At 40.4% G+C, this 12,190-nt stretch overlaps 1 protein-coding gene across 9 annotated transcripts in view; it reads left to right on the top strand.

Annotated features, from left to right (window-relative positions):
- The window catches only part of KALRN (kalirin RhoGEF kinase), a 500,706-nt gene that overhangs the window by 308,619 nt on the left and 179,897 nt on the right, over positions 1 to 12,190 (top strand). For all 9 annotated transcript variants that reach the window (XM_051624220.1, XM_051624222.1, XM_051624223.1 and 6 more), the window contains exons 12-13: positions 2,161 to 2,330; positions 8,213 to 8,387. In XM_051624220.1, the coding sequence (XP_051480180.1) occupies positions 2,161 to 2,330; positions 8,213 to 8,387 (345 nt within the window). The remainder of the gene's footprint in view (positions 1 to 2,160; positions 2,331 to 8,212; positions 8,388 to 12,190) is intronic.

Below are 12,190 nucleotides of genomic sequence, written 5' to 3'. Positions count from 1 at the left end.
CATCAGTCTCTACAACTACCTGAAAGGTCATTGCAGAGAGGTTGGTGCTGGTCTCTTCTCACAGGTAATAAGCGACAGAACAAGGGGGAATGGCTTCAAGCTGCAACAGGGCAGGTTTAGGCTGGACATTAGGGAAATTTTTTTCACAGAAAGAGTGATTAGACACTGGAATAGGCTGCCCAGGGAGGTGGTTGATTCACCATCCCTGGATGTGTTTAAGGGTCGTTTGGATGTGGTGTTGGTGGATATGGCTTAGAGGAGAACTTTGTAGAGTAGGGATGATGGTTGGACTTGGTGATCCCAAGGGTCTTTTCCAACCAGAATGGTTCTATGATTCCTTTATGGTGGCTTTCCTAAGTTCAGCACCTAGACCTCAGGCCATATATTAAAATATTAGGTTCTTTAAATATGTTTTCATTCTTTTATTTATTTCATAAGCCTGACTACTTAATTATATTTGTTTCTTTTATTAATACTTGCCATTTTATATCATGCCTTTCTCCTGAGAATGTGAAAATATGTAAATAAACTGAGCAAAGATGTTCAGGTTTTGGCCAGGGCAGGATAGGCCATTATGATTATGCTATTTATGAACAAACAGAGACATTTACCCAAAATATTCAAAGCTCACCCTAACTGAAAAACCTTTAAATTATGCATATGTTTTAAAACTTGTTTTTGTATGTGTTTTATAGTCTGTCATGCAAGGAATTGGTAGCAGAGGTGAGGCCAGAGCATAGGGAGCTGGGCTCTCCTTCTTCTGTCATGAGCAATGATTGGACAGGGTCTGATTTTGATTACTTTGGTCTAGGTCAGGGTGATATCCTTGAAGTCAGTAGCAAGCCTATGGATGACTGGCCTTAGGTTTGGATTGTGAGAAGCCTTTGGCAGCTGGCACTTAAAACAGCCTTTTCTACTCTTTTAGATGGACACACTGAATTCTCAATCTCTAAAGAAATCTTGTAGGATGGAGACCCAATGCTCCTTGTTCTGAACAAAAACATTATTACCAGTTCTTTTGCCACCCCTACACACGTCTGTCATCTGTTTCTTGTGTACCTCCAGCTCCCTTTGACACAAGCTGCTTTGCAGCTCCCTGGAATGGGAGGCACAAGTGCAGCCCTGCTGCCCGCAGCACCGCTTCCTTCGGCATCTCACAGTGCACTGATGAAGTGGGATGTTCCTGCTCCTGCACTTCACTGCTACCTTGCAAACTGTACCAGCAGAATGTGGGTTAATGGGGCAGGAATGGCACAGAAAATAGTCTCTCTGGTGGAGTCATTAGGATTTGCTGGGAGACTGCCAGCTCTGTTGGTGCAATTTTACACTCCCTTTTCCAAGCAAGCTTAAAGGGGAAACCTCCATTCACTTCAAGCCTTTACAGCCAACAGGAGGCTGCTGGGGCTTGCAGAGATCTCAGTCCAGATCTCTGATGAACAGCTGGCTGGAAATTCTCATCTGAGCACTTACTTAAATGATTTGTTGTTGTTATTTCAAAATTGTTAGTCAAGGCTATTTAAAATTAATGGATCTGCATGGGATTGATTGGTGACATTGCTGTGTCCTATGTTTGGATTTTCCCAAAGTTAAAAAAAGGAGAGTCTGAGATGCATTTTGAGGAGGTGGGTAAGTGGCAGAAACCCACAAAAAAACTCCCCAAGCAAACCCCAGGCTCTCCACAAAACCTTCTGCCTGGGAAGGCGTAGCTGAGCAGGCACTGCTAGGTTTTGGGCAGCACCATACACACATACCAAAGTCTGAGGTCTGTTCTGCAACAAGCTTCAGCTGCACATGAAATTAATAGCAGCTGATGGCACACAGATCCTGAAAGGGCTAGGTTGTCACAGCTGTAGGGCATTGTAATTTGTTACTTGCGTAGAGAGTTAATCAGAATAATACATTAGTTATTGTCACACAAAAACTGAAGTGCAAATTAATTTTGGAAAAAAATACCTGATTTTGATTTATTCTTTGTTGCTAAAAATGGAGTTGCATCAACCTGAAGCAGTAACCAATGTATCTTTTGGTTTTTAGAAACTTTAAGTCAGTTTTCATGTGAAACATGCAGCCCTGGTTAATGCTCACTGATCTGGAATTAGAGAGCAGAAGGGTTAAATCTCAATCCTTCTCTGATTTATATTTCCCTCCCCTCCTTCCCAGCTGTGGACATGGATGGAAGATCTGCAGAAGGAGCTCTTAGAGGATGTCTGTGCTGACTCTGTGGATGCGGTTCAGGAGCTTATCAAGCAGTTTCAGCAGCAACAAACAGCCACCTTGGATGCTACCCTCAATGTTATCAAAGAAGGGGAGGATCTAATCCAACAGCTCAGGTAAGCATCCACCTGGAGGACAGGTGTTGAGAAATCTGATGTATGCTGTGGTTTAGGTGTGCATAAATAGGGACCTGTAAGTTAGGATTAATTGGGAGAGTGTATTAATTCTGTGCTTATTTATGGTTCTTCAGATTCTTTGAGTGTTTTATTGAAATTGCAAGGAGTGATTTGTGTGGACTGATTAGAGTAGTCTGTGGATCAGCATGGATTCCTGTTTGACAGATTATTTATAAACACAGTGAAGTGAATTGAAACAAGTGTGTTTCAGGTGAATATTTTTAGTTGGTATTTATAGAAGATTGTTAAATGGTTGTGAGCTGAGGCCTTTTGATTTATATGGTTACTCCTGATGTAGGAGAAATATATTGCTCTTAATAAAATGTACGTGTGTCTAACAGTCTTCACTCTTTTGTTTTGCATGCAGCACCCTTCCGTTTATCTTTGTCCTTGTGGAGTTTATTCATGCTGTTAAAGAGCATTTTATCCTGCCATTTCTACTTACATGATGAATTAAAAAGGTTCATTTTACTAGATTTAAATTATGTTAGGAGACTGGCTCCAAAAAGTTGGACGTGTTTTGCCTTCTGTAGGTGTAGTAGAATGAATGTTTGTAGAGCAAGCTTACACAAAATGTATAGATGTGAAGTCTCTTGTTTGGTCTTATTTACAGTGGTTTTCTGTGGCTTTAACTTTGTTGACAGCAGAGGATTTTTCCTACCTCTTAGTGATGCACTGAGTTCAAAACCAAGTCAAGTAGATCACTTACTCTTTAGATCTTTATATTATTACAGATTGCCCTTATTTACATGTACATAGTGTGTATGTTCTGTATAAATATATAGTATGCAAATCTGTGAAGTCATCTTCATTTCACCAGAGACTGTCCCAGAGAGTTATGCCATCCTCCTCACCCTGAGTTTGTCTAATCTGGTGCCCTCAGCTCTCACTTGAAAAGTTTGAGAAAGTCATGAGCTATGAAAGGAAAAGCCTAAGGTGCTCTAGAGAAGGGTAGAGGGGGCCCTGGTGGAGCTCTGCTCTTAAGAGCCCTCCTGGAGTTCTTGAGGCTTCTGCTACAGCCACATGCTGAGCTTTCCCCTGTCATCCTGGATGCAGAGTCTTCTCCACTGGGTCAGGAAAAAAAAAAAGAAAAAAAGATTTGAAAAGGCTTCTCTAGGTTTTGATTGTCATTCGGCCCTAGGCAGCCACACAGAAAAGCCTGTGTAAATTCTTATTCTTGATGTATGTGGCTTGACAGGAGGAGAGCAAGGGACCCGAGCTGTGGTAATGCTTGCCAAGATCAGAGTTGTCCAGGAAGGATCAGGAGCAGACATAGCTAGGGTCCTTCCATCCATTCATCTTTGCTGATAAGTAGGAAGGAAGCATGCTGTATTTGTAAGTGAGCTGCCAGAAGGAGGAGGTTTTAGATAAGAATGTGTGTATGGCCAACCGTAACACGTCAAAGTTCTGCATGGTAGTTTCCCTTTATGCAAAGAAACTTTTTGCAAAGTTTAGGGCATTTCTATGAGGTCACAAAAATGACACTGAAATTCTGGACTAAAGATTCTTTATTGTTCACCCCACCTATTGACATAACATCATTTCAGTGTGAATACACATGGAGAAGAGCCTGAAAGGAACCCTGCATAAGCCCATCAGGGGGAGTGTGGGGTGGTTTGTGGAGTTGCAGAAAGTGACTGCATTGAAGGAGTCCTGGTGGTGGCTGTGGGGTTGACCTAATTTTTGCCTGCACCTGAGTCAGTAGAAAAGTGGCATGTGGGGTTGGAGAGTGGCCAGGCCGATATTTGGGACTGAGAATTCAACAGAGCATCACTGTGAATAGCAGTTACTGGGGAAAGGCTGGCGTGGTGGCTGCAAGAGGGGGGAAGAGGTGAATTGGGAGATGGCACCTGGAACTTCAGCTTTTTTAATGTAAACTTAGTCAATTCCTATTTTAAGTCTTTGAAAAGTAAGGCTGGCTGCAGGTTTGAGACTTTTTTAATTGGTGTCACGCCTAAACATTTGTGAATTGCCAAGACAGGTTTTGTGGCAGCTGTATTTAACAAAGATAGAGCATTGGTGGGGCCTGGCTTCTGTTCTGGTGGAACAGGGTGGCCATGTTTGTGCAAAGTGATCCCCTGCTTCTGGTGAAGTTAAGACTAGACACAGAGAGAAGGGCAGCAGCCCTGAACACACGCAGAGATTTCCAGAACTGAACTGTTGAGATGATCTCTGATTCAAGGGTGGATTTTGAGCACTTGGATTAACTGCAAAGCCTTTAACTGTGATCCTGGACTCTTTCAAAAAGTGAAGCAGACCTGCATAAGAAAAATGTGAAACCATCCCTGTGTTGAGCCCACTCTAAAATCTTTTGTGGCTGCCAGCAAAAGTGAAGAACACGGATAAAGGAAGGAGGGAAAAACTGGAATAGCTGCAACCTTAAGAAAGCATTGCCTTTCACAGTGTGGATCATCACGTACCTGCTGTGAATAATCGCTGAAAATTGCAAATGCTACAACAATGAAGAAAATGAAATACACTGCTCTTCTTGAGCATGTCATAGCACAGGTTAAAACCAGTAAATTAATATGGCCTTGAAAAAGTTTAAGTTTCTTGTCCTTATCTCTGAGGGCATACATAAAGGTTTAGAGCAGGTCATTCTTTTTTTATTAGCACTCTGTGTCTCCTCCAGATAGCTTAGGAAAAGCTCAGCTGCCTGAACAACATCAATACAATGCCTGGGACTATTCTTCACAGAAGGTCTTCAAGGCCTCGAGTGACTCTTTGAATCTGGAGACCATACCTATCAGGAATAGAACAGGCCTGGCTTGCAGTGCTGTACATCTAATGGTCAGCATCCGAAACACTGTTTCGCTCTTTCTTTTCAGTATTTTCCTGAGATGATCACCAGCCTCAGCAGTCAACACAAAGCAAATTTCTTGAACTTCATTTCTGGAAGTGCTGCTGGGGGCAATATTTTTGCACATCTGTGAAAGGCAAAACACAATGACTTGCTCCAGTGAGATGTAGTAATGTTAGGGGCAAAAAAAAAAAGAGAGTGAAGAGTTATATATCTTGCTTTCTTTACAGCAGTTCAGCATATGAGCTTTTCATGGTGGTTAAGTGTCACTAAGCTTTCTCCCAGTCAAAGCTCTGAAAGCGATTTCAGGAGCACAGCGTTCGTACTGAACAAACTCAACAGCAGTGCACGAAGTCCAATTTTATGTTTCCCAAAATTTATTTTTGTTTGTTTTTTTTGTCAGTATTTTCCCTAATTCATAACCTTTCAGAGACTAGTAAGGATCTTTTATTAATTATTTCCTGGAATTTCTCATCAACAGACAGAGCAAGAAATCTTGTGGCGGAAGCATCTAATCTCAGGAGATCTTTCTTAAACCAGACTATACAGGGATTGTCAAGGCCTTATCTGAGGAGACTGTGAAAAAATTAATACACTTAATTTTTGTTTATTGCATCAGCCACTGAAATTGTGGCTTGATTTGAAGAGTGAAATTTTTAATGAAAAAGAATTTCTGAATAATGTGTCTTTAGATCCCATGAGAGATTATTCAACAGTAGTCTTGAATAATTCATTGAGTAATTTAATTAATATATGGATAGTAATAATACTACATTTGAATGAAGACATATTTCATGTTCCTTTATTGAAGACAGGTGCTGACTGAAGGAAACTGAACTTGACCGAATGTGGCCTCAGATTAAGCTGTAGTTTCCAAATATCGCCTTGTCTTCCTTCATTGTTCCTTTGTATATCTCAGATGTGGAGGCTGGGAGAGACCTTGTGGTCACCAATGAGATTGACAAAGGGGGGCAGCAACCATATCACCTGGAGAGAGTAATATTGGTGTCACATTCCCCTGTATCAAGGGATGTTGGTAGTATTTGCTTCAGAAGAATGCTGGAGCATTATACTGAGTTCAGTGTATCAGACAAAGTATTTGAGGAAAAAGGACTGAAACACATCAAAAGAGCAAACTACTATGCAGTTAACAGTCATCTGTATTTTTAGTTTTCTTGTTAGGCTTCAGATGCTCAGGCAAATGCCTGTTCTGTTCCTTCAAGACCCATAATGAAAACAGAATGCATGTGTTTTGTTGCCTTAGAACCTCAAAGGTGTGTTTTAAACTCACCTAAAAGGACTCTGTGTGTCAGTGCCTAGTTTTAATTTGAGGCATTTGTGAAAGGTTTTATTTTTTTCCCCCAATTTTGCTCTCTGACAGTGTTCAATTAACATTTAAGTTGATTGTAAGTTGTTTTGATCTGACCCTATGTGATGATAATTTGCAAAGAACAAAGCACAAGCATTTCAGTCAAGTTCTGTGGAAAATTACAAATGCTTTGCTAGATGTTTATGGAGAGAAAATTCAACCTAGAAAAGGGAAAACAAAACCAAAACCAACCAAACAAAAAACCCACACTAAAAATTGGGGACACACTAGCACTTTTCCACAGTGGGGAGTCTCTGCAGGCACCTCTACTAAGCAGCTCAGCTTAGCTGGTCAGAAGAACAGTTCCCAGCCACATTTAGTCCCTGTTGGATAACACTGTGACCTCGCAGCATTGCCTGACATTTTGCTTGTCTTCAAACACTATCAGCTGGTTTGCTGCACAGGTGGGAGTTTGTTGGTGTACCAAGAGTACAGAATGTGTTGTTGGATTTGTAATGTCTCTCTCAACTTCTCCAAGGCAGAACTGGAGATTGATAGGAAATATTGATCGCTTACCGACTTCATCCTGTTACCCTGCCAGGACACAGGTCTTTCCAACAGAGTATTTGATGGAATTTTCAGTTGTCTTAGTATAAGTATGCAGTACAGTGCAGCTGCCATCACACGCTTGTGAGTGGGATCCACAGAAATAAGCTATTGCATCTATATATTGTTTTAGCTGAAGTACCAAAGCCAAGATTAAATTCCAGTTTCAGAACCTTTCTGATTCTTTTTAAAGTTGGGGACCTTTGTGGACACATTTGAGGGAAAAAAAAAATCAGCTCTTTATGTCTACAAAAGCACTTTATGCATAAAATACCCACTGAAAAAAATTACTGAAGATGTACCAGACCTGTAGGTGAGCCTATTAATATATATGAAAGAACAAGTTGAAAAGAAACCATTGGGACTTGCCTGTGTTTATGCTAAGACTTTTTTCAGGTACAGCAAAACTCCCCTTGGCCCTAGTCCACCAGTTGAAGGGCTTGCTTCTGCATATGGAAGGTGTAGATGGAGCAGTGTCTGACCTCTCACAGACATGTCATGTTTCACTTACCCTAATGGAAGGACAAGTCCGAGTCTTAGTGTTTCAAAGGTGTTTTCCTTCAGTGGAGTTTTTTTGCACTGTATTCTGTCTCTATTGCCATACTATGTAATCCAGAGGTAATCAAGCCATCCCTACCCCTTAGTCTAAAATGCTGATACTTTTGATTCAATTAGTCTGTTAGTAATAAAGCAAATACACAAAATTACTGGGAAAAGGTCCAGGTAGCTAAATAGCATCTGAGCTTGGTGTGTCAGAGGCAGTGCAAGCCTAGGCTGGAGCAGGTCGCTCTGCAGGATTAAAGGGGATTGCTAGCCAGTCTCCTTAAGAGAGCCATCAGGACTGATGTGTCTCCCTCTGTCCCCCCATGTGTGTAAGGTCACAGTGTCACGACACAAGAAGGGATGATCCCCGTATTCAAACTTGGCACCGAGCTCAGGACCTGCAGGATTTTAGCAAGTAGAAGAAATGAGTGTTGCATACACCTTCCCTCAGCCCTTTGTGCTTTGGTTTGCTTCTCAGCAGCACGCAGAATCACAAATGTGTCGTTCTTGCTCTTTTGCCTGCCGTAAAGCTCAGCTTTAACCGTGCTCTCTGCCTTGCTACAGGGACTCGGCCGTTTCCAACAATAAGACTCCACACAATAGCTCCATCAGCCACATCGAATCTGTCCTTCAGCAGCTCGACGAGGCCCAGGTACAGATGGAAGAGCTCTTCCATGAGAGGAAGATCAAGCTAGACATTTTCCTTCAGCTTCGGATTTTTGAACAGTACACCATTGAGGTAAGAGCTGGCTGCATGGTGAGAGAAAGGTGGGAGAAGGTCTCTGTGTTAACATACTCTGGTAGGATACACCTGGAGCTATTTGATTGTGCTTAGCTGTCCTGTGAGGAAGGCAGAGAGTTACAACCAGGTTTTAAGTTGGCACATTGAAGCTAAAACTGTGCTTTAGGCTATACTATTAGAATGCACTGAAATAGATTTCTGTCTGCTTAACTAACTATGCTGAGAAACTGCCTGCTTTGTAGAGCTTTGTAAGATGCCTGTGTTGGAACTCTTTATTGGCACTAGTCGCTCAGGGGTTTGGAAGTTCTGTATCAGTTGCTAGTGAGGTTTGTCTCTTCGCATAGAAGCATAAGGTGCATACAAAGAGATACATACTTGGCTTTAAGCCACTGAGTGAAAAAACACATTGTGCATGAAAGTAAAGTATATTTCAAAGATGATCTTTAAGCATCACAGCGGATTTATTTAAAGAGGAAGGAAAAAATATATATATCAAAGTTAAAATGTATTTTTTTGTCCTCTTTGCAGAAAAGGTCTTTCAGTTCTGTTTTGTTCTGCTGTTTTGAAATCAAAAGCACAGGATAGGAAACTCATCAAAACATTAATAACTGAGGTATTATTGGGCAGAGAAACAAAGAGACTCTAGTTGATCTCATTAATTATGTGCTGTAATTCTGGTAGGACATCATGCAAAAAGAATGACATGTAAATTAACTTGTGCACAAAATCCATGAAAGTCATGTGTCAGTACTTAGGTCCCTTCTGGAGTGTGTTCCTCCTACTGTATCCTGCTGGTGCTTATTCAGTTCATGGAGCACCTTTAAGTGTTTTTGATCGTATATTTCTGAAGGTATTATTTGTAAATTTCAGGTAATCTCAAGGTGGCTACTGGTAATTAATGAGAACCTTAGAGTGCTGTGTTATACTTTGTAAGCATTTATTTTAAGACATGTCATGAAGAATTACAGTGGCATAAAAGGCTAGAAACAGGGGGTTTAGATGTCTTGATCTATAATTGGATGCCAGGGGTAGAAATCAGTGAGGAATATCTGATCTTTCCTGTTATGACTGTATAGTTAGATATTGTACAAAGTCTGTTCTACAGTGCTTGTTATATAAATTAGAATCGTTTCACTTTACTTACCAGTTACATGACTCCCTTCATATTGGGAGACCGTGTTCTTTGTATGTGTGTATAAGTTTAAATATATGTAATGACATAGATAACGTAGTTTGTTGTGTGAGCAGAGGTTTCCTTAATACTACATCCAAAATTCAGAAGCCTGCAGTAACTGTAGTATCTCATATAAATAGGAGATGCTTTGATACAGTCATGTGAAAATGCTGAATAGTTCAGAATTTTACTCCAGAGATATAAATGGTGCATTAATTTTTACGTACCTGTAAATGGCACTGGTGTTTTCAAAAATAAATAAAAAAATAAAACAAACCCCAAAATGTTGTGCTTCTGGAGCACCCAAATGTTATCTGTAGGCAGTATATGGTGAACCCGTCTGAGTCATTTGGTAAGATCTCAGCCTCTCTGTATTTCACTGCAAATTCTAGGTCTGACCCTAGAATTCTGCTGATTTAAGTAAATATCTAAAAAAAAAAACCTAATAATCACTGTTTTCAAGTTGTTTTTCTTTGTGCATAGTCTTTTGATCCAAGATCTCAAAGGCTGTTACCACCATGGGTTGCTTTACTAATGGGGCAACTGAGACATAAGGAGATAATGTGACTTGAACAAGTCCCCTCCGTGCGTGGTAGCAGAGATGGGAACACTGTGTAGGACCCTCTCTTTTGTTTCTGCATGAATCCTACTTCTGTGTCTTCACAGACACATTGGGAGTGGCTGTGATACAGTAAGATATTTAAAATTGGAAATGTGCTTCAGATTCTTCTAAAATCAGATTAGCTGGAAAGGATTTTAAAGAAAATCACCACTTAGTTGTCACTGTAGCTTTGTATTTTTTGTATAGGAGCATATGAATTCCCACTGCAAGATTAATATTACAGAGAAATCTGAGAACACATTTCATGGGGAGTTTATGGGCAGATGATTTTATTGTTTCTGAAATTTCTTATTTTATGGAAAATATTTCTATTTGAGAATAATTATTGCATTTAGTTTATAACTGAATACACAATTTAAAATATATCCAGGTTAGTATCTTAAATTTTAAAAGTGCATTTAGTGCTTAAACAAGAAAAACAATTTGGTGGATAATATAAAGAAAGACAATTTGAAATAAAATATTTAGTGACACACGTGATGCATTTCAAGCAACAGCTGAATTGCCTCAAATTGATACAATAATGACCCTTACAAAGTAGATTGCAGTCAGTTGTCTCAGCTGTATACTAAGGATTCCAAGTCAGTAGGAAACTGTTATCAAAATTAATAACATGATCACATGCCATTTTTGAGAAGCAAAAAGAGTTTTTCATTACCATAATTAAAAAGCCTGTAGTACTTCTGATGGTTGACTGTTCCAAGCTTTTAAGGGAAAAAGATGATGAAATTCAAACCAGAAAATTAAGTCGATTTTCTACTAAGGGCAAGTAGCCTGAGCTATGACTGGAAATTTATTTAGGTTTTAATTTTCCATGATAGCCTAGATCCTGCATAGATTAAGAATAGTGAAATAACGTGCGACAGCATGATTGTCACTTGAACTTTTCCCTTTCTCATCCAGATAAGCTGCCTTCCATCTGTCCAAAGAGCAGTGCCATATTGAACACATCCCTAACAAAACCCTCTACCTGCTGCAGCCCTGTTAATCTCTCTCCTTCCTGCAGTCACACAAACCTTCTGCAAAATGTGAGCCCTCCACCTCTCGACTTGAGCACCCTCATCCTCTTTGCTGCTTCTGACTTGTCAAGCATTGAGTTTCCCCTTTTTCCCCTTCAAGCCTGTTTTCTCACCCTTTCTTCTCAGTTTTGTGTGCTCCTGGGGATCCCTTACGATGAGCCTGGGACCTCTGGTGAGGGAAAATCTTGCATCTCTCTAGTAGAAGCCAGAGGGGTGCAGCTGTGGAAGCCCATCTGCTTCCAATAGTTGTGGGGAAGGCTGTGCATCAGAGCTCAGTTTCAGAGAACAGTTACATCTTGTATTGTCTCTTTCCATCCCATTTTGGTACCAAACATTTTTTATTACCTTAATTTTTCCCTACTACCCTGTCTCCCTCTCCTTTCTAATTAATGATACAAACTGAAAGTATTTGGAATTGTTCAAACTCATGAATGGCAATTGAGTGATTTGCCTTCAGTTTTATTTAGAAAGTATTTGACTGTCCTTTGATCTTTGGAAACTTTCCTGCTTTTGCTGTTTACCAAAGATATTGATCTGCATGCCACAGACCACAGAACCCTTTCCTTTGGCACCCCTTCCTTTACTTGCACTGTGCCCATCTGCTTTGTAACACTCCTGGCTTTTGAGCTTTTCTGTATTCTCTTCTTGACAGAGGTTTGGAGTCCAGACAAACTTCCAAATTAATGATTACTGCACAAGCAACACTTACTGCTGTCTATTTAGGCATCATTGCACCTTTTCTTGCACTTAAGTGAAATCTGTCAACTATTGTTGCACTTTGTCTTCAGGAAAAGTGTTTTAAGTAAAGAGAAGCCACCTGCCTTTTTCTTTGGCAAGACAGACCAGCTGTGTTCATTTAGAACTTCTAAGGACTTCTGAGCCCCACAAGCAGCTTTTGTGTTGTACTTGAATCAAGGCAGGTTTGGCAGATACGAATTTGGATATGAAAGCACAGGCACAGAGCATGTGCTGCCTGTTCTTTCTT

The sequence above is a fragment of the Apus apus genome, chromosome 6 (assembly GCF_020740795.1).
Source record: "Apus apus isolate bApuApu2 chromosome 6, bApuApu2.pri.cur, whole genome shotgun sequence".
In the NCBI taxonomy this organism is placed as follows: domain Eukaryota; kingdom Metazoa; phylum Chordata; class Aves; order Apodiformes; family Apodidae; genus Apus; species Apus apus.
The sequence above is the reverse complement of the archived record's forward strand: the minus strand, read 5'-3'. Positions and strand labels throughout refer to the sequence as shown.